The sequence below is a fragment of the Leptonychotes weddellii genome, chromosome 5 (genome assembly GCF_054177405.1).
Source record: "Leptonychotes weddellii isolate Sample4059 chromosome 5, ASM5417740v2, whole genome shotgun sequence".
Classification (NCBI taxonomy): Eukaryota; Metazoa; Chordata; class Mammalia; order Carnivora; family Phocidae; genus Leptonychotes; species Leptonychotes weddellii.
Genome location: NC_138373.1, coordinates 58,004,244 through 58,026,334, shown reverse-complemented (window position 1 = coordinate 58,026,334; position 22,091 = coordinate 58,004,244). Strand labels below are relative to the sequence as shown.

Sequence of the window (22,091 nt, the reverse complement as noted above, 5' to 3'; positions counted from 1 at the left end):
TTAGAGGAAACAATGGATTCATGTATTTCTATTTATGAGTGAGGAGGCTTCCTAAATATGACATAACACCCAAATTCATGGAAAAAAAAAAAACTGGTCTGACCACAAAAATACTAAAACCTTGGTATAGCAAAAACATCTCTCCCCACACCATCCATACCCCATACACACACTCACTCATCCTAAACAAGATTTGAAGGCAAATGACAAACAGGAAAAAAATATTTGCAGCATATGACAGAGTTAGTATTACAAACATGCACACACACACAAGAACATTAACATTTGGGGCACCTGAGTGGCTCAGTCAGTTGAGCTTGACTCTTGATTTAAGCTCAGGTCATGACCTCAGGGTTCTGAGATTGAGCCTCTTATTTAAAAAATATTTATATGCCTATGATAAAGATGTCACCTCAGTAATACCTGCCAACCTTTTTATTATACAGGAACTAAAAAGTAAATTTAAAAAACCTCTTGCATAAAAGAAAGATCTCACGGAAACCACCAAGCCTTAGATCCTATTCTAACACGTATATCTCACAAAACAGTAGCAAGGGCATAAATAAGTGATAAATTCAACCATGAAAAGCATATGGAAAATCAGGCTCCCACTTTTGTACAGGAAGGAGCCAGCATTCTTAAACTGTTCAATATATTTTATTATGGCCTAGTCCAACATTTTCCAAATTGTTTTCTGTTAGACATTACTATTCTTATTAATATCATAATTATATTTTGGGGAGGGGGCAAATAGGCTACCAATCATGTAAAGTATTGAATGTTAGAAAAAAATTAACAGAAAAACATGAGACACACTTACACAGTTACTTGTTATTTGGGTTAAAATGTGTATTAGAAATAATATGCCATTCAGAGAATGCCAGGAAAATGAATCAGATCATACAATACATGAACACTTCCTGTTTCAATCTGTAACTGATACCCAAACACTTACTATTTAATCACCATGTTGAAGTACACCTCAATGTGATGACTGCTAACCAGTTCTAATTATCACATGTAACAAAAACGTATTTATATATTCACTTATCATAGTATATGTGGGAATCAGATATATAAGAGCATATTTTTATAAATTATATATGTAATGTAATATATTACAATCATTTAGGTATATAGAGAGAAGTAGGTAGGTAGGTAGGAGTGGGAGAGAAACGGGCAGACAGAGACAGACACTGAGCATCTTGGACGTTTTTGACAGTTAATGCTATTTTATTCAGTCAGCACTATCATGAAAAGGTCTTAGGAAAGCAACATGTATCAGAATGTTTGGGTTCACAGTCAAATGAAAGGACAGTAAGTAAAGACTAGGCACTGATATTAGAAAATAAGTCCAAAGTTGGCAAACTCAAATTTCTTGAATATACTAACATACTAACATGAAAAATACTTTTTTTCCTGAGCATCACTTCATCCCCTTCTCCCCAACAACTGCCTTCAGTGTTAGCTGAGTATACACTGTCTTCTTAAAACTTTAAAGAAACTATTCAATAACAATAATCCTTTCTGGCAGATAAGATGATTTTTCTATACTTTATTCTGCTTTTAAGTATTCTTAAGGGATTATATACTTTAAAATTTTGAGTAAGTGAAACAAGTCTCTGCCTCATTACCCAATTATAAGACGTAGCCATTTATTGTTTATCCATTAACCAACAAATTGTCCAGAAGTTATTTAATACAAATTGTTTACCTCTAGAACTCTACACACATCAACTTCTGCTTCTTTAAAAAATACAAGATGAATATTTATATAAAATACATTTTTAAAACTCTTACCCAAATTGCAAGTTTAGCCTTATTTCCATCCACTGAAATTGTTTTCACCTTAAAGTCAACACCTTGAAAAAAATGAAAATGTTGATAAGCATCCCAGTAAAATAATACTTTTAAAATCAATTACCAAGAAAACAAGAACACAGAAAAGCCACTTTATCAAATACCCGAATTCCACACCCTAAATTCTTGGAGTTATGGATGTGAAAATTAAAAAAAAGTGTCAGTAAAGTTCAGCAGCTTAGGATTTAGTTAGGATAAATGAAAACCAAATGCTTGCAGAATTCAAAACACTTACCTACCTGTACTTGCTTGAAAAAAATAAAAATTTTAATGGAAAAATAAACTTCAGTGTAAGGTGATTAATGATGCATATTAAAAGCCAAGTGCTGGAATTCACGGTGCTCATGTAGAGAAGACTATCTATGGCTGACTCTGGATCAAGGCAATTTTCTAAGGGGCTCCAAATGCAACTACACTCCATCATTAAGAGTTCTGTCCACAGCCAGCCAAACCCCTAACTCAGATTCTGACTGTAAGCAGCTTGGTAAAAACATTAAAGGGCCACTTACTCCTTGTCTTATGAATTCTTTGTTTTTATCCTAAAAAACAGTATTCATTCTATATAACTTTATCAATGATCCCTTGCTACTGCACAATTGCAAAAGAATTTACACACAAAAACATCTGTGCCCAATCCTCTAAGAATCTTCTTCATAAGTGAAAGGAGGAGTGCTTAAAGTGCTATGAAAATCTTCTGTAAGTACTAATTTATGTAAAGAGAAGAGCTCCATAAGAAGACACGTACTAATTTATGTAAAGAGAAGAGCTCCATAAGAAGACACGTAAGGTTTTACTACAAGCCCCCCTCCCCCTCCAAAAAAACCTCTCCCTTTCCAGGAACAGGAGTTGACACATGCCATCTGGCTTAAATGAACAGTAACTGCCCACATGTCTTTAAAGAGTATCAAAATTAATGTGCAGTCTACTCCACTGGCCAGAGGCAAAACATTAGCTCAAGAAGCCTGGAAAGAAACTTTCAAAAGCCCTTATTAGCTTGTCACAATTAATTCAGAACAGTCACAAGTAAGATGAACAGCACCCTCATATACTAAATGCTTACGAGAACACCTGTCACCAATATGGAAATACATGAGTAATTCTTGGATGATTTCTGGTGATCCACTACAAACACAAATTACATAATAAAAATGCACTTTAAAATATGCATTATACCACGTCTTTCTGTATGCCAAAGATTAAAAAGAAAAAAAAAAGTTTGTGTTTTGGGCTAGAGTGATAAAGGAGCTGATAAAGCCATACCTAGAATCATGGGCAATTATGACAGTGCTAATAACATAGTCCAAGGAAAATTTAAGTTAAAGTTTCTTTGCCGCTAAACAAACAAAAATCTCCTATTAAATAATCTTGTATTCACCAGGTCTAGATAAATAAATATTATGCCACACCATTTATATAAAAAGTATGAAGGGTGCCTGGATGGCTCAGTCAGTTAAGCATCTGCCTTCGGTTCAGGTCATGATGCCAGGGTCCAGGGATGGAGTCCCACATCGGGCTCCCTGCTCCATGGGGAGCCTGCTTCTCCCTCTGCCTCTCTCTCTCATGAATAAAATAAAAATAAAATCTTTTTTAAAAAGTATGAAATTATTTACATTTTATTCATAATACTTTAAAAACAAAACAAAGCCTGAGAAAATTCAGATGAGGGAAATGGTTCTGACTTGGTGTAGGTACTAAATTAAGGCCACTGTAGACATTACATAGAGAAAACCTGTCATACACACTCTCCAGTTAAATTCTCAAAGTTTTTCAGAGCATAAAGAACTTTTTTTTTCCCTAATTACTCCAGACAACATGCTCAAGGGCAGACTGGCTTTTTGCTAGCTATCCAAGAAAAGAAACTCACTGTTCCCAAAATGTTTGTGTTTATCTCCCTCTCCCAATCTCCTTCTTCTCTTTTACAATTTCCTGTTTTTCATATATTTCTTGACAGTCTAATGACGGTCTCTGTCATATGATCATTAAGTTACTCTTCTGAAATATTAGATCTGAAAGTGACAGACCACATCCTCAGGTAACAATGCCCACTCGCATCCTACCATCAAAGTCAATACACACAGGCAGCCTAAAAGGGCACCCCATCTGGATCCAGACCCTGCAAGTCCCCCATTTCATCTTTCCTTTGTCCCTCTGGTGAATCTCCTATGCAGACACTGAGTTTTTTAGCTTTCATCTGCTCAAACTGCTTCTTCACCAAGTCTGGTTCTTCTGTTTTGCAGGTGGCTCTTAATTTGCTTTTAAAGGTGGCCACAGTAGGAATCTTTTTAATAAATCTGACTTTGCCAACTTCTTACCAGATTTGATTAAACTATCTTTTCAACCTCTTCATGTGGATGACAAGGAGCTCCTAACAGTTTGAAGCTGAACATCTAGAAAAAAACACTGTGTATCTCCTCTACTCTCCTACAACACTGAACACTTCTGTGACCAGATATTCTCTGACTCTCCAGGGACATCAGTGTCCTACAATTCAATTCAGTCTGATACAGTCAGATCCCACAGGGTAAGGGCTAACTAATAATAAGTCCTATAAGACTGCTGCACTCCCATTTCAGATGCCATCCCAAATCCAGGTTGTTACCTGTGCTTCCGACCACCTGGCTACTAATCAAAGGTTCCCACAATCTCCTCCCTTAATTGGATTAATTTGTGGCTCACAGAACTCAGGAAAAGTTGCTTACTAGAGTATCATCTTATTATAAAAGGATATAACCCAGGAACAGCCAGACGGAGGAGACAAATAAGGAAAAGTATGAGGAAGGGGCACAAAGCTCTCATGCCCTCTCCGAGTATGCCATCTTCCCAGAACTTCCATGTGTTTGCCAAAACAGAACTCTCAGAACCAGTAAATTTAGCATTTTTATGACGGTTTCATTATTTAGGCATGACTGATTAAATCACTGTCCTTCAGTGACTGAACAAAATCTCCCGTCCCTCTTCCCTCTCCCCTCTCCTGAGGTAGGAGAGGAAAGAGTAGGACTGAAAATCCCAACCCTCTATCACATGGTTGGTTCTCCAGGCAACCAGCCTCCACCCTTAGAGGCTTTCCAGAAGTCATAGTACTAACATAAATTCAGGTACGGTTGGAAGGGGCTAGTTATGAAAAACAAAAGACATCTTCACTGCTTTGATCAGTTAAGAAAATCAAAGGGTTTTAAAAACTCTCTGCCAGGAACCAAATATGTATTTCTTATAAATCACAATATCCACAGAAGAACTGTCATTTTGGTTTTTTCTTATTGTTCATTTGGGCTTGCACTTTTAATACAATATTTAATTCAGTTTTTTAAATAAAGTTCTCTCAAGCACATATGAAACATTCTCCAGGACAGACCATATGTTGTCTACAAAACAAGTATTAATAAATTTTAAAAGTCTAAACTCATATGAAGTATTTTTTATCATAATCTAATGAAACTAGAAATCGGTAATAGAAAGAAAACTGGAGAATTCACAAACATGTGCAAATTAAATAACACCCTTTTAAACAACTAATAGACCAAAGAAGAAATCATAAGAAAAATTAGAGAATACTTTGAGACAAATGAAAACACAGTACACCAAAATTTGAGATGTAGCAAAAGCAGTGCTGAGCGAAATTTATAGCTATAAACACATTATAAGAGAAGAAATATCTCAAATCAATAACCTAATTTTACACCTTAAGGAACTAGAAAAGAAGAGCAAACTAAGGGCTATAAAAGGAAGGAAATAATGAAGATCAGAACCAAGATAAAGGACAAAAGGAATTGATACACAATAGAGAAAAATCCATGCCCAAGGCCTGGTTTATTTATGCCTGGTTTGTTTGTTTGTTTGTTTGTTTGTTTATTTATTTAAAAGATCAACAAAATGGACAAGCTTTTAACTAGACTAAGGAAAAAGAAAAGACCAATTACAAAACTCAGATATGAAAGTGGGGACATTACTACTAATTTTACAGACAAAAAAAGATTATAAGATAATATTATGGACAATTATACACCAACAAGCTGGATAACCTAGATGAAATGAACAAATTCCTGAAAACACACAATTGACAAAATCGACCTATCAAGAAAAAGAAAATCTGGGGCCCCTGGGTGGCTCAGTCGGTTAAGTGTCTGCCTTCAGCTCAGGTCATGATCCCAGAGTTCCAGGACAAGGACAGAGCCCCACATGGGGCTCCCCGCTCAGCAGGGTGTCTGCTTCTCTCTCTACCCCTCACCCTGCTTGTGCTCACTCTCACTCTGTCTCTCTCTCAAATAAATAAAATTAAAAAGAAAAAGAAAATCTGAAGAGACCATAAGTAATCAAAATCATCCCAACAAAGAAAAGCCCAGGACCAGATAGCTTCATTGGTAAATTCCACCAAAATTTAAAGAGTTAACACCAACCCTCCTCACTTTTCAAAAAACGGAAGAGAAAGGAACACTTCCAAAGCTCATTCTAGGAGGCTAGCACTATTCTGATACCAGAGCCAGACAAAGATGGTACAATCCCAGAGGAATACTGATGCAAAAATCCTCAGCAAAATACTAGCAAAGGTAATTCAGCATCCTCTTAAAAGGATTATACACCACGATAAAGTGAGTTTTACCTCCATAATACAAGATTGGTGGAATATGAGCAAATCAATCAAAATAATATATCCCATTAAAGAATGAATGGGGGAAAAAACACATTGTCATCTCAATTCATGCAGAAAAAGTATCTGACAAAACTCAGCATCCTTTTATGATAAAAAACACTCAACAAACTAGGAACAGAAGAAAATTTGATGTTTCCTCAAAAAGCTAAAAATACAATTACCATATCATGCAGCAATTCCACTCTTATGTATATACCCAAAAGAAGTGACAGCAGAAACTCAGATACTTGGACAACAATGTTGATAGCAGTATTACAATAGAAGGCTGAAGCAACTTAAGTGCTCAGATGAACAGATAAACAAAATGTGGTTTATACATATCATGGAACATTATTCAGTCATAAAATGGAATGAAATTCTGAGATATACTACAACATGTATGAACCTTGATCACATTAAGCTAAGTGAAATAAGATACTCACAAAAGGACAAATATACTGTATGATTCCACCTATGAGGTATCTAAAACAGGCAAATTCATAAAAACAGAAGATAGAATAAAGGTTACCACAGGCTGAGGGGAAAGCGGAGTGAAAGCTATTGCTTAATTGGTACAGAGTTCCTGTTTGAGGTGATGAAAAAGTTCTGAAAACAGATAGTGGTGATTGTTGCAAAACAATGCAAATGTACTTATTGCCACTGAACTGTTAACTTAAAAATGATTAAAATGGTAAATTTTATGTTTATTTTACCACAATAAAAAATAAATAGATAACTGGAGAGTCCTGCATCTATTAAAGAAATTGAATCTATGGTTAAAAACCTTTCCATGAAAAAAATTCCAGGCCCAGAGTGAATTCTACTGAACATTTAAATAATAATCCATTCTAAACAAACTCCTCCAGGAACGTGAAGAAGAGTGAATACTTTCTTAGTCACTCTATGAGTTATACATTACCCTGATACCAAAACCAAAGACATTATAATTAAAAGCTATAGACTAATATCCTTCATGATTACATATGAAAATCCTAAACAAAATTTTATCATAACTAATACAAATATGTATAAGGGAACAACACATCACAACATTCATTGTTGGGGTTATCCTAAACAATGAAAAAATCAATGGGGACTTTATTAGACTAAAAAAGAAACTTCATATGATCATCAACAAATGCAGGAAATGCACTTAACAAAATCCAACATGCATTCCTGACAAAACCTCTCAGCAAATTAGAAACAGAAGGGAAATTTCTCAACCTGATAAAGGGCATCTATGAAAAACATACAGCTAACATCACGCTTAATGGTAAAAAACTGAGTATTTTTCCCCTTCATACCAGGAACAAAAGATGGATATATCAGCCCTCTTCACTTTTTTTAACTTTTTTTTTTTTTTTTTTTAAAGCCAGGGCAATAAGACAAGAAATAAAAAGAACCCAGATTGGAAAGAAAAAATGTAGAAATTCAATGGAATCTACAGGATTTAAAAAAAAAAAGCTCCCGGAACTAATTAGCAAGTTTAGCAAGGTTGGAGGATACAAACTAAACGTTTAAAAAATCTATTATATTTCTATATATCAGCAATGAACAAAGGATTCTTCTATTTAAATAACATTTTTTAATAAAAATCTATTAAATATTTAGGGCTAAATCTGACAAAAGATGTAAAAGACATGTAACCACTCTGAAAGAAATTTTGAAAGACCTAAATAAATGGAGACACATAATTTGTTCTGTGATTGTTAAGACTCAATATTGTTAAAAGGTCAGTTCTCCCCAATTTGATCTATATAGAGTCAATGCAACCCCTATAAAAATCCTAGCAGGCTTTTATTTTTAAATCAACAAATGGATTCTAAAATTCATTGGGAAACACAAAAAATTAGAGCCAAAATAATTTTGAAAAAGGTAACAAAATTGGTAGACTAACAATATATGACTTCCAGGCCTACTATAAAGCTATAGAAATCAAGACAGTGAAGCATTCTGACATAGACAAATAGATTAATGGGCTAGAATAGAGTCCAGAAATAGACTCACCATATATAAACAACTAAGTTTTTACAAAGGTGCAAAAGCTATGCAGTACAGAAAGGACAGTCTTCTCAACAAATAGTTTTAGAATATATAAGAAAAAAAAAAGGAAAAGAACAGAACTTCAATTCATATGCTTTATACTGTATCCAAAAATGAATCAGACCTAATATAACACATGAAACCATACAACTTCTAGAGAAAAACATAAAGAAAAATCATTGCAACCCTCTGTTAAGCAAAAGATGTAACAGTGAAACCATCATTAATAAGAAAAAATTGATAAACTGGATTTCATCAAAATAAAAAACTTCTGCTTTTAGAAGTAAGCTGTTAAGAGAATGACAAGAGGAGCCACAGTCTAAGAAAATATCAGCAAAGTATATATCATGTAATAAGGGGTTCATATGCAGAATATATAAAGAACTCTCAAAATTCAACAATAAGAAAAAACAAAAAATGAACAAAAGATTTATACACTTCACACACACACACTCAAAATACATTCAACAAACAGCAAATAAGAACTTTAAAGACACTCAACATTACTGGTCATGAGACAATGCAAATTAAACCACAATGAGACCACCAACACATACATACCTATTAGAATGGTTAAAATTTTAAAGTCTGATCGTGCTAAGTATAACAGGTGAGGATGTGGAAATAGGAACTTTTATATACTGTTAGTGGAAATGTAAAATGATACAATCACTTTATTAAAAAATGGATGGAATATTTTCCAAACTTAAGCATGCATTTTCCATATGATCCAGCAATCCTATTACTGGGTATTTACTCTAAAGAAATAAAAATTAATATTCATATAAAATCCTGTATCTAAATGTTTATACAGGTCTATTCATAACCACCAAAAACTGAAAACAATCCAATGTCCTGTAATAAGTGGATGGATAAATCAACTCTGAAACATCCACACAATGGAATATAACCCAGCAATAAAAAGAAAGAAACTACTGGCATGCAAGAGCTTGGATACAGCTCAAAGGCATTATGCTAAGTGAAAAAAAAGTCTGAAAAGTTTACACAATATATTCCATTTATAGGACATTCTCAAAAAGATAAAATTATAGTGATGAAGACTGACCAGTGGCTGCCAGAGGCTAGAGGCAGGGGAAAAGTATGACTAAAAAGACACTAGTTTTTTAGAATGATGGAACTGCTTAATATCCTTACTGTGGTAATGATTAAATGACTATACACATTTGTATAATACATGTTAAAATTCAAAAAACTGTATACCAAAACGAGGGCAATTTTACTGTAATTGGTAATTAAAAAAAAAAACCACACTATCTACTCATATGCTAGGAATATAACAGACCAAAAATATTTTCTAAAAGAATAAATTACCAGAGAACATGTATTATAAAATTTCTGCTTCTTTCTGATTTACGATTTACTTTGCTACTAAGTCCAAGACTGATTTTGTAAAATTGTTCCATGGGCTTTTGAAGTAATGAGTTCTTCCCTCAAAAGATGTATTGACTGGGGCGCCTCGATGGCCCAGTCAGTTAAGCTACCAACTCTTGGTTTCGGCTCAGGTCGTGATCTCAGAGTCATGGGATTCGAGCCTTGCGTTAGACTCCGCACCCAGCACAGAGTCTACTTAAGACTCTCTCTCCCTCTGCCCCTCCCACCCCCCACCCCACCCCCGGGGATCTCTCTCAATTAAATAAATAAATCTTACCAAAAAAAAAAAAAATTTGTTGATTGAGGGGCACCTGGCTGGCTCTGTCAGTAGAGCATGCAACTCCTGATCTTGGGATGGCAAGTTCAAGCCCCATGGTGGGTGTAGGGATTATTTAAAATCTTTAAAAAAGAAAAAAAAAAAAAATTGTTGATTGTGTTATTCTATTTCCCTATGGTCTCATTTGTGATTTTTGGATCTATTTAATTATGAAAGAGATATAACAAATCTCCTAATATAACTGTATTTTCATCAAATTCTCTTGGGTTTTGAACAGGTTTTGCTCTTATATATACCATCTATGTTTGGTGACTACTTGTTATGACTGTTAGAGCTACTTTATTAATTAGTTGGGCCTTTCATTATTACATACTATCTTATTTCATTATATCCAGTACATTAATCTTAAATTCTACTTAAAATCACATTATATTACCACCTCTGCTTTTATACTGTTTGCATTTGCCTGGCCCATCCCTTTATTTTCAACCTTTCATTATTTGTTTTTAAGTACTCCTCAATTCCATCTGACAATATGAGTTATTAGAATTGGACCTATTCACATTTAATTAACTGATATATTTTAATTCTGTTACTTCCTTCTTATGTTTAACATTTTTGACATTGTGTTCAAATCTGTGTTTGATCCTTTTTAATTCTGTATTACTATGTTGTGATTGAAAGAATACCAAGTTAGAAGTTAGGAGGCAGGGTTTAGTCTCAGGTCTCTTCCTGAGGTCTAGCTAGGCAGAAGCTTAACCTCTTTAAGTCAGTCTCCCCCTTCTCATCAAGGAATATAAAAATTCCTGCTTTACCTACTAGTTATTTTGGGGGGAGGGAGGGTGGAGAACATCGGGGTAAGGGGACATCAAGAGGGATACTATAAAAGCTTTAAGGATCCAATAGAGAAACAATTATGAGGACCTAGATCCCCAAATTTGAGTTTACAAACTTTAAAAGTATCAACAATAAAATGAGGTAAGTGCTCTGCTACCTCAGAGGACAGAGTAAATATGTTTTAAGAGTTGAGAAGGAGGGGAAGCTGGAAGAAAAAACATGTACAAAACCTTATGAAGATTAAAGTCTCAGAGATGAAGAATAACCTGGGAAGCCAGGGCTTGTTGTGATGACTACTTAAAGGGAGACAAACAGTAAGATGGTTTTATGGCAGAAAGTAATAGCAAGATAAAAAATGTGTGGAGAGGAAAGAGGGGTGTGGAGAAAGGTCTTGTCAGAAGTGGGCTGAATTCCAAGACTCCCAACTTGGCTTCTGCTGATGGACATGGGGCTGGCAAAGGGTTGGATGGTCTTATTCCAAACTAATATCATTAATCAATAAATAAGAAATTAAATGACAACAAAACAGCTTGGAAATTAAGAAACACATTCCTAAATCAAAAATTTCAAATGTTCAAAGAAAGCTAAACTGAAAATTCAAACTATCCAGAGAGCAATGAAAAAGAAACACACCCTACCAAAACCTATGGGGGGGCACAGTAAACTTGTTCTTAGAGGACATCTTTATTAAAGAGTAAGGACTAAAAAGAAGGGAACTTAATACTACTCTTAAAAAACTAACAAAATAAACTAAAAGAAAAGTAGGAAGGAGAGAAGGAAAAAATGAAGCAATTTCTCAAACAATTAAATAAATATATTCCTCAGGACGCCAGAGTGGCTCAGTGGGTTAAGTGTCCAACTCTTGATTTCAACTCAGGTCATTGATTCAGGGTTGTGAGATAAAGCCCTGTGTCAGGCTCTGCACTGAGCATGGAGCCTGCCTGAGATTCTCTCCCTCTCCCTCTGCTCCTCCCTCCACTTGCATGTGCGCGCTCTCTCTCTCTGGAATAAATAAATAAAATCTTAAAAAAAAAAAAGCAGAGAACTCATTTTAAATTTTAATTTAAATAAATTTTCTAATTTTTTATTTGAAAAAGTTTTACTCAAAGCACTCTTTACATTCAAAGGTCACCTAAAACAAGGTAAATTAAAAAATAAAAAACTTTAAAAAATAAAAAATAAAAACTTTAACATGAAGCAAATTTTGCCTATTTAATTAGATTATATAAAATTAGTGTAACTAATTTCTACAAGGATCTAATCTCCATGCTTAAATTTCAATCAGTTCTATCTATGCAGCTAATAAGTACCATCATAAGGCCTTGCCATAATCCAAACACCCCCTTGCAGCAAACAAACAAAAAACCTGGTCAAAATATTCTTAAAATTTTGTGTGTGTGTGTATTTATTTTTATGTCAGAAATATTAAATATTTGTTTTCTCATTCTAATTCTGAGATTCAAATATACATATGCTGAATCTCCTTTTCTGTTTTCCACATCATTTTTTAATTTTTTTTAAGATTTTATTTATTTATTTGACAGAGAGAGACAGCGAGAGAGGGAACACAACAAGCAGGGGGAGTGAGAGAGGGGGAAGCAGGCTTCCTGCCAAGCAGGGATCCCGATGTGGGGCTCGATCCCAGGACCCTGGGATCATGACCTGAGCCAAAGGCAGACGCTTAAGGACTGAGCCACCCAGGCACCCCCCACATCATTTTTTCTAATGTGTTTTAAACATTTTTATTCATTTTGGCAAATTTTACCCACTTTTTTTTCTAGCTTCTATTGTCCTTTATTTTGTTTTCCACAGTCTCTACTGTCCCTTGTGATCCTTCTAATTTCGCCCTTATTTCAGTGACGGTTTTATTTTCTTAACCTTATTTTTCTTTCTGCTCAATTAGCTGACACTGCATTTTCTCATGCAGTCACACTATCTCTTCCTGACCTCTTTTATCACTGCTTTGTGCTCTCAGTGGTAAATATTTCCAAAAAGTGTTTTAAATTCATAGCAAAACAGCTGGGCATGATTTTCATCTACTTTATAGAAGTACTTTTTCTGTTGAGTATTCATCTGTCCTTTGTTTTTCTGCTACTTTCTTCCTTTTTGATTCTTGAGTGGTAGGAAGTAGTGTTTAGCTGAAATCCTTTTGATAATTCATCTTTAAAGGAGGTGAGGTTTTCTTGGACAAGCTATCTGTAAGAGATTCGTGCAGAAGGCTATAGTGGTTCCAGTTCCTGACCAGCAAAACTTTGTCTTGATTCAAGGTTTTATATGAGAATCATTTAGGTTTTTTGTTTGTTTGTTTACTTTTCAACAGCCAATGGAGATAGGCAGCCTTGAGGTTTTCACAATGCAAAGACATCTCTTCCCCTACTGCTACAGAGAAAGACAAATGTAAAAATGGCTTGTTTGATTCTTTGTTTGGCTTCACCTTCCCAACTTCTTAGTATCAAACCCAGGTGCAGGGAAACTTCTGCCATTAGCTTAAAAAAACCCATTTTGCTTTTGCAAACAAGGGATTTAGGCTTTGCATCTCAGGGTGGGCCGCTCAGGTTCATGAAGCTTCCCTTGCTGGCTCCAAGCTCTGCAGCTATGGCATCCTCACTCTACTTCTTCCCACATATAGTCTGCTTAGACTCACTGCTCTTGGCAGCCATTCCACCTATTCTGTGGCCTGGGGTTTTTAGCTTTCTTCTAGTTTAGTGGAATATGGGGTTTGTGTTTTAGTTTTTCCCTCCCCCCTTTGTTGTCATTCTGGCTAAGTGCCAGAAAGCAAAAGAAGAAAACCCAACTTTATTGTACCATCCTCAGGTTCAAAATCCAACAGTTACGTTAAAAGAATATTTTATACAAGATAGAAACTTGAGTGTCTCACTATATTACTGAAAAGATAAAAGTGTGCTTTCCTTACTATCCTACCGGTAAAATACTAATTTTCCACAAAACACTAATTATTACAAGGTCATTAGCAACTGAACTAATTGTTTTATTTTAAAAGTTCATGTGTATATTAGTTATAACCTAAGGCAGAAAATAATCTGATACCTAAATGTAAAAGATACTTTTCAAGACCCAGAGCCCATTTGGGGAACAAATTATGTACATCATCAGTATGCCACAATCTTAGTATTCATTCTTAAAGTGGACAAAGCCTTTTTAATAATGAAGACAATATGTAATTTGTCATTGTCCAACTCTCCAGATTCCATTTGGGCTTGAAATGAAGACAAATAGCTTTATATTATATATTGATCATTCCCTTAGTAAAATTTTAACTCTAGGGCGCCTGGGTGGCTCAGATGGTTAAGCGACTGCCTTCGGCTCAGGTCATGATCCTGGAGTCCCAGGATCGAGTCCCGCATCGGGCTCCCTGCTCAGCAGGGAGCCTGCTTCTCCCTCTGACCCTCCCCCCTCTCATGTGCTCTCTGTCTCTCTCATTCTCTCTCTCTCAAATAAATAAATAAAATCTTTAAAAAAAAAAAAATTTTAACTCTAGACAAATTCATTTTCCTTCCAGTTACTACTCTTCTACCCCTTGCTATCCATTGCTAGGCATGTACTGAGTGAAATGAAGTTTTACTACTAATTTTTTAAAGAACAAATAATATATCAAAGCCTGAATCTAACCACTAGGACACATTAGACAGATGCAACTGAAGGATATTCTATACTATAACTGACCTGGTATGTACTCTTCAAAAATGTCAAGGCCATGAAAGACGAAGAACTGCCCAGATTAAGACACTGAAGAGAAATGACAACTAAACTCAGTTGTGATCCTGGACTGCATCCTGGACCAGAAACAATTTTTTTTCTTTCACTAAATAAGACATTAGGGGACAATTAATGAAATCTATCTGTATACAGAATTGTATCCATGTTCATTCAGGAAATACACATTAAAGTATTTAGAGGTTAATCTCTACAATTTTACTATCAATTCAAAAAAACAAGAACACTGTGTGTGTGTGTGTGTGTGTGTGTATAGAGAGAGCATGATAAAGCGTATGTGATAAATATTAACATTTGGGGACATACAAGAATTCTTGTACTATTTTTACAACTTTTCTCTAAGTATGAAATTATTTAACATTTGAAAAAAAGAAAAAAAAAATCACACACACAATAAATGTGAAAACAAAGCCAGTTAAGAGAAACTCTTTATTTTCCCTAATAATAATGCTAGGATCATATTTACTACATTCTACTCAACAGATCATGAAATTTTAGAGCTGTAAGGAAAACAGATTATCTCTCACCAAAACTCCTCCATTTATAGGTGAAAACAGTGAAGTTAAAGGACTTCCTGAAGATCTAGACAACTGGTTCAAGGCAGAGTCAAGACTACTATCCTGCTCTGACTCAGCTCTTTCACAATGCAAGCTGTCTCTTGATACTTTTGTATTGTCATCTACTCCCTAAACGTGATACACACGCTAAATAGCTCAATCTTCTCATATATTCTAGTAAGCTAATGTGGCAAACCACTTTTAGGCAAACTAAATTTCATTTTAAAGAGGCATTTAGGCATTACTGCTAATAATCTTTAATAACTAATATCAATAAACATGTGAGTTCAGAATATATGCAGGATACTGTAGCAAATGCTAAAAATGCAAAATTAACACACTCTACTATTAGGTGATACTGTTAGGTCCATGATGATAGACACTAAGTCTATATAATTCATCATTATAGCCCCACCCTTAGGAGAGTGCCTGACATACAATAAATATTCAGATAATTGTATGCTGCTAAATAAAAGACAATCCATAGTACAAGAAAGAAATGTATGTACAGATAATCATAATATCCACAGTGTTAACCAAGTGCCATGAAACAACAAGTAAGTTATTTTTGCTTGGTGAGATCTACAAAGGCTCCAGAAATTTAATGAAGCCAAAGTTAAGCCTTGAAAGAAAAAGAATTCAACAGACATGGAAACAATGGGGTGGTAGATGGAGGGTAGAAGGAACTAGATAAAACAGACTGAAGGCAAGAAAATACGTGGCATTTCTATTGAATTTTTAAACATAGGCTTACCTATCGTTGCTGCAAGTTCTGGATCAAAAGTATCATCTGTGAACCTCAAGAGCAGGCTAAAAGAAATGTTAAAAAGACAGATTAGAAATTTGTCTTTTTTCCTAACCATTTGGCAAATGTTCAGGATTATTATATTTTGTCACAAAGTAGACACAGATAATGGGTGCCTGAGTGGCTCAGTCGTGATCCCAGAGTCCTGGGATCGAGCCCCATCTCGGGCTCCCTGCTAGGCAGGGAGTCTGCTTCTCCCTCTGCCCCTCACCCTGTTCGTGCTTATTCTCTCGCTCTCTCTCTCAAATAAAATCTAAAAAAAAAGAGCCTACTTTAAAAAAAAAATTAGACACAGGTAAGAATAGCTGATGTAGGTCTGCTCCCACAAATATTGCCCCACTGCCGGTATATATAGAGGAATTAAATTATTGGAAAGGCAATAAAAGAACCCCAAGAGCAAAGCAGTTTACTTAATATATTCCCCATGCTCCCCTACACAATTCCCAAGTGTGAAAAGATTTGGGCTTGGTTTTGGTTTTGGTAACCATAAAGGTACGTCCTTGTGAGAAAATAGTATCAGCAACATGTCATACTATGACGTGAACAAAAAGGGGGGAATAAGTCTCTTGGAATGCAACAAATTAATTTTTTGTTTAAATCTGATGTGTACTACACTCTGAATTCAAGTAAAACAGAAAGCTGTGAAAATCTATCATTTGGTAACAAGTAGTAAGTAGTAGGACTACTACCTAAGCAGGAAGAAAACATATAGTAAAAAGTGAAGGTAGATCACATGATAGCCAGAATAGGTATACTCTAGCAAATGCTAGGTAGGGTGTATGAAATCAAGTAGGCAATAGGGAGTTACTGAAAGCTTTTTTAAAAAAGAATGGCAAGAACTGCTCTACATTTTGAAAAGTTAATGCCAGCAAAAAAAATGCAAGAAAATTAACCGAAGACAACTGCCATGGTTATGGTGAGAGATAAGGAGGACTAAACCTAAGAAATAGTAAAGAAACTAGAAAGAGATAAAATAATAGCAAAAGATACCACACGAGTAGGAATTTAAGAAACAAGGCAGAGGATCATAGGGGAGGAGAGGAAAAAATGAAACAAGAAACCAGAGAGGGAGACAAACCGTAAGAGACTCTTAATCATAGGAAACAAACTGAGTGAGGGTTGCTGACAGAAGTGGGGTAGAGGGATGGGGTGACTGGGTGACGGACACTGGGGAAGGTATGTGTTGTAATGAGCACTGGGTGTTATAGAAGACTGATGAATCACAGACCTGTACCCCTGAAACAAATAATACATTATATGTTAATTAACTGAATTTGAATTTTTTAAAAAAAGACACCATATGAATAATCTAAGATTTTATATCTCCCCGAATTATTTATTTAATATAAGGTAGAAGTGTCAATTATTAGAAGCTCTTCAAAAATATAATCTAAGCTTTTGTTAAAGCCCTAGATTTATAAAATTAATCAATCTTCCTTCACATTATCTCCTACAATAGGACAAGACTGTTCTATCGATCAACCTGTATGCATTAATAAAATCAAAGAAGGGCGCCTGGGTGGCTCAGTTGGTTAAGCGACTGCCTTCAGCTCGGGTCATGATCCCAGGGTCCTGGGATCGACCCCCACATCGGGCTCCCTGCCTGCGGGAAGCCTGCTTCTCCCTCTCCCACTCACCCTGCTTGTGTTCCCTCTCTCGCTGTGTCTCTGTCAAATAAATAAAATCTTTTAAAAATAAATAAATAAATAAATAAATAAATAAATAAAATCAAGGAAATAGCTATCAGATGTCTGAAATGCAAAAAAAATTTACAAATATTTCTGTAGGTTGTAATTACTGTTGCTAGAGATTTTTTTTCCCCAGAGTATACTGCAACACATAACGGCCTTTTGGTATTCAAAATCCGGCGTCATTAACTGTATTTGAAGGATTAACTCTCCCTTTCTTGGTTTTGCTTTCTTGTGTTTACCATGAAACCAGCACCACAAAAGTGAAATAAACAGTAGATTTTCCACGTAACACTGTACCCTCTTGACTATAACTTTGCTTATTCCAACGTGAGTCAGGTGACAGCACTAACAAGAATCTTGAAAGACTGCACTTATAAAAATTTTCTTCTCTCCCCAACAGGTTTTTAAATTAATAAAAGTAAAAATTTCACTAAAAATTTAGTTACTCATATTTTAAGAATGGAAAAGGTATGTATCCATACTTGGTCACCACACTAAATATTATTACATAAAAGAAACTTGTAGAGTAGTAGTGGCAGTAGTAATAATAATACCAGAATAATACAAATAATAACAATGGTATTGGCTATTAATTATTGAACATCAACAATGTGCCAGACACTTGAGCCAGCGGTTCTTCTTACATAATTGCTAATCCTTACGATAATCCTTGTCATTAAAGGTACTTTGTCAGGAAAGCCAGGGAACTGATAAGGTACAAAGCAACAAATTTTAATACGGGCTCTGAATATAAGCAGATCTTAGCCAGGGGTACACCGTTAGCTGGAAATGTATTCTCAACTCTGTGTTATGCTTTTTTCTAGGCAGAGAGACTTTTAGACTTTTAAAGACTTAGACTTTTTAAAGACTCCACAACCAGAAAATGATTAAGAACCAATGCTCTAAAGGATGTGTATTTAAGCGTTCATATTTTCAAAGTCAAAGCAACAAAATACTCTCCATGCAGAGCTATAGATGGAAGGAGTAACTACCACCATATCATTTAGAGGAAAGCAAATTTATAATAAACAGTGTGATCATAAATAGTCTGCATTTCTTAATTTACAAATGAAATTGGCTAAAAAGGATGGGGACACAGAGACACAGGAGGGACAGCAATTTAGGTAACAGAAGATCTCTATAATCCCTCCCAGTTTCTGAAACACTTTGCTACTTCTTTACGTCACTATGGCTAGCCACAGAATCAAAGCATCTCATACACTTAACATTAGATAGGGTTTGAGGGATTTCTATTCCAACCTCATTTTTCAAATAAGAAATGAAGACCTAGAGTGTTCAAGTATCACACACAAGGTCACAGAAGTGGCAGCACCAGTTTCATAATCCTGATCTCCTGGCTGCTACCACACATGCTCATCACACTCCAACAGTCTGAAATAAACTGGAAAAATAACCCACTAATTTGAATTACTTAAGATGTCCTTTGTCGGGACGCCTGGGTGGCTCAGTCGTTAAGCGTCTGCCTTCAGCTCAGGTCATGATCTCAGGGTCCTGAGATCAAGCCCCGCATCGGGCTCTCTGCTCAGTGGGAAGCCTGCTTCTCCCTCTCCCCCACTTGTATTCCCTCTCTCGCTGTCTCTCTCTCTGTCAAATAAATAAAAATCTTAAAAAAAAAAAAAAAAAGATGTCCTTTGTCATGCAACAATACAAGTGGTATTTCACTTCCATTAACTCTAGATCTGTAAAGAAACAAACTTATTGGTCAGAACAACCCTTAAAGATTATATCCATGACAAATGTTTTTGTACTAACTCAGCTTAAAAAGAATAGGCTTCTATCTTAGTAGAGTCATTTAATTCTCATCGTACCCAGAAAGAATAAGTGTTCAAGGTTGTTTTCCATAGCAAAGAACATGCACCAATAACGTATGTCTAGCTAGAAAAATAAGCCAACTTTCTCCCTAAACACAATCCTTTCTTGAAAGAGGTAGTTAAATGTGTTAAAATTTTGCAGTGAGCAGCTGAAAATTCACCATTAAGTACTGAGAAAAGTTTGGATCAAATTAAATCCAAACAAGTTTGTCTGAAGGGAGGGAACTAAGGAAACCAATAAATCCACCTAACTGATTTTACACTAGAGGAAGAACCTCAATTACATAAACACTCTAGTTAACCTTCCAGAAAATTTTAACACAGCTTAACTGGTCATCCATCCAATACCTTTAGGAAAATGTTGCCAACCAAACTTGCATTGGGTTGAACCACATGAAATGACATTCAACCATTTTTGACTTCAAAATCAGCAATTTCATATGCCTTAACCTAAGTGAGGGTCACATCTCAAGAAAAAAAGACCACAAGGCTATAGAAGTCCTATTAAGACAATGTTCAATATATTAACTTTTTAACCCTCAAATATAATAGTGATCATGAAAAGTATTTTATTCAGTCCTTTATATTTTTAAGATTTTATTTATTTCTTTGAGAGAGAGAGAGCTCAAGCCAGGGGAGGGGCAGAGAAGCAGACTCCCCGCTGAGCAGGGAGCCCAACACAGGGCCAAATGCAGGCCTCTGCGATCATGAAACTCCAGGATCATGGACTGAGCAGACGGCAGATGCTTAACCAACTAAGCCATCCAGGCACCCTATTCAGTCCTTTAAATAATGCATACATATACACACATCCACACTACCCATACTATTTTGCTAGCCCACAGTGTTTCATTAATTTATTCCTTGTTATGTACAAATCCCTCACTCCAATATATACTGAGTACACTAAATGAGAAAAACTAGAAAATATATTGTCATACTTTAAAAATATATAAAATTGCAGAACGTATTACAGAATAAAATTTCAAATCCTTAAGCATCTAAAAAAGTATAACTTGATGAAGTGATCTGGAGATAAGTTTATCAGCAGGCATAGCTAAAATATGAAATTACTTACAGCTCCTGGAATTGGAATATTGTTTAAAAATCAAGACAGCCTAGAATATAACCTAGTGATAATAATAATAATAATGAGATGGCAAGAATAACTTGACCTGGAGAACTTTGTTCTAAGGCTTGGAGGAAATCACAACCCGCTTGCAACACCCACTGAGCATCACTGTTCTTACCCGATACTCAACTCGAACCACTGTCAACTATTATTTTCCCTCAAAAAAAGTCAAAAAAGAAAACACAAAATACTAATTTGTTCTTTCACCTCTGTATGATGTGGCAGAATGCGAAGGAACAATTACACTTTATTCTCAAAGAATAAAGTCCACAGCTTAAACACTAGCATCTCAGACTAAAGTGAATTACTCAAGTAGTCAGAAGACCAAAGAGTTCTTTCACAGCTGACTCAGAAGAAAACAGAGAAGCGGCAAAGGGGTGCACCAAAATAGGCCAGGAATGTGACCCAAGGCGTCACGAAACTTCCCGTGTGGAACACGACGTATTCAGAGAAAGCCTGACAGAAAAACCAAAGTGCTAAAGTTACAACTCAACTCGCGGGGTGACAGTGAGCCTGAACCCCAGGGGCCGAGTCCGGGCTTCGCTCTCGGCCAGACTCGGGCCCAAACCCGCCCGCCACGCCCTAGGCTCCTCGGCAGCAAACCCGCTCGCCGAGCGGCGGCCCTCAGAATTGTTTTTTATTTGGTACGACAGGAGGGGAAACGTATCCAGACAAGGCGGGCCTGCCACGGACCCACAACAAGGCGGGGGGGTGGGGGGTGGGAGTCGGGGGGAGGCAGGGGCTGCAAGACCGCGCGGCCGAGAGGCCGGGGAGAACGAGCGGAGCCCGGCCCCAGCCCGGCCCGCACCAGCCGCCGCCTTTACCGTTCCCGACGCGGCCCAGCAGACAGCGGCCACGGAGGCAGAAAGAGCCCCGCCGCCGTCGTCACCGCCGGCAGACCCGTCTCACCTGGACTTGCCCACGCCACTCTCGCCGATGATGAGGATCTTCAGGGTGGTCAGCACGTCCTCGTCCATCCTGACCCCGCTCCGCTCTGAGCCCAGCTGGCCACCCCAGTCCGGTTCTCAACCCTTCCCCAGAGGAGGTGCCCGCGCATGCGCAGCGCTGCGCGTCTGCCACCTTCCTTTCTCCCCGGGTGTTTAGGTTGCAGAAGCCTCGGTCGCTCCAGTTCCGCCTTGAGGAAACTGCGTCTGCGCAAACTCAGAATCCCAGGCGTCTTTCCGGAGAGCTTATTCATCCTCTGCGCAAGCGCAGATGGGAAGAACCGCGTGTGATTTCACCCTTTTGTAGGCTGTTGCTCCTCCCCTGCCCTAACCTACCCCTCCTTCAGTGGTGTACTTGG

The 22,091-nt window shown here is 36.6% G+C and overlaps 1 protein-coding gene across 1 annotated transcript in view; it reads right to left on the bottom strand.

The window, feature by feature from the left end:
* The window catches only part of RAB18 (RAB18, member RAS oncogene family), a 31,346-nt gene extending 9,467 nt beyond the window's left edge, over positions 1 to 21,879 (bottom strand). Inside the window, exons 1-3 of the mRNA XM_006739475.3 lie at positions 21,698 to 21,879; positions 16,083 to 16,138; positions 1,801 to 1,862 (exon numbers count right to left, since the gene is read on the bottom strand). Of these exons, the coding sequence (XP_006739538.1) occupies positions 1,801 to 1,862; positions 16,083 to 16,138; positions 21,698 to 21,765 (186 nt within the window). The 5' untranslated portion in view covers positions 21,766 to 21,879. The remainder of the gene's footprint in view (positions 1 to 1,800; positions 1,863 to 16,082; positions 16,139 to 21,697) is intronic.
* Positions 21,880 to 22,091: the final 212 nt, after the last annotated feature.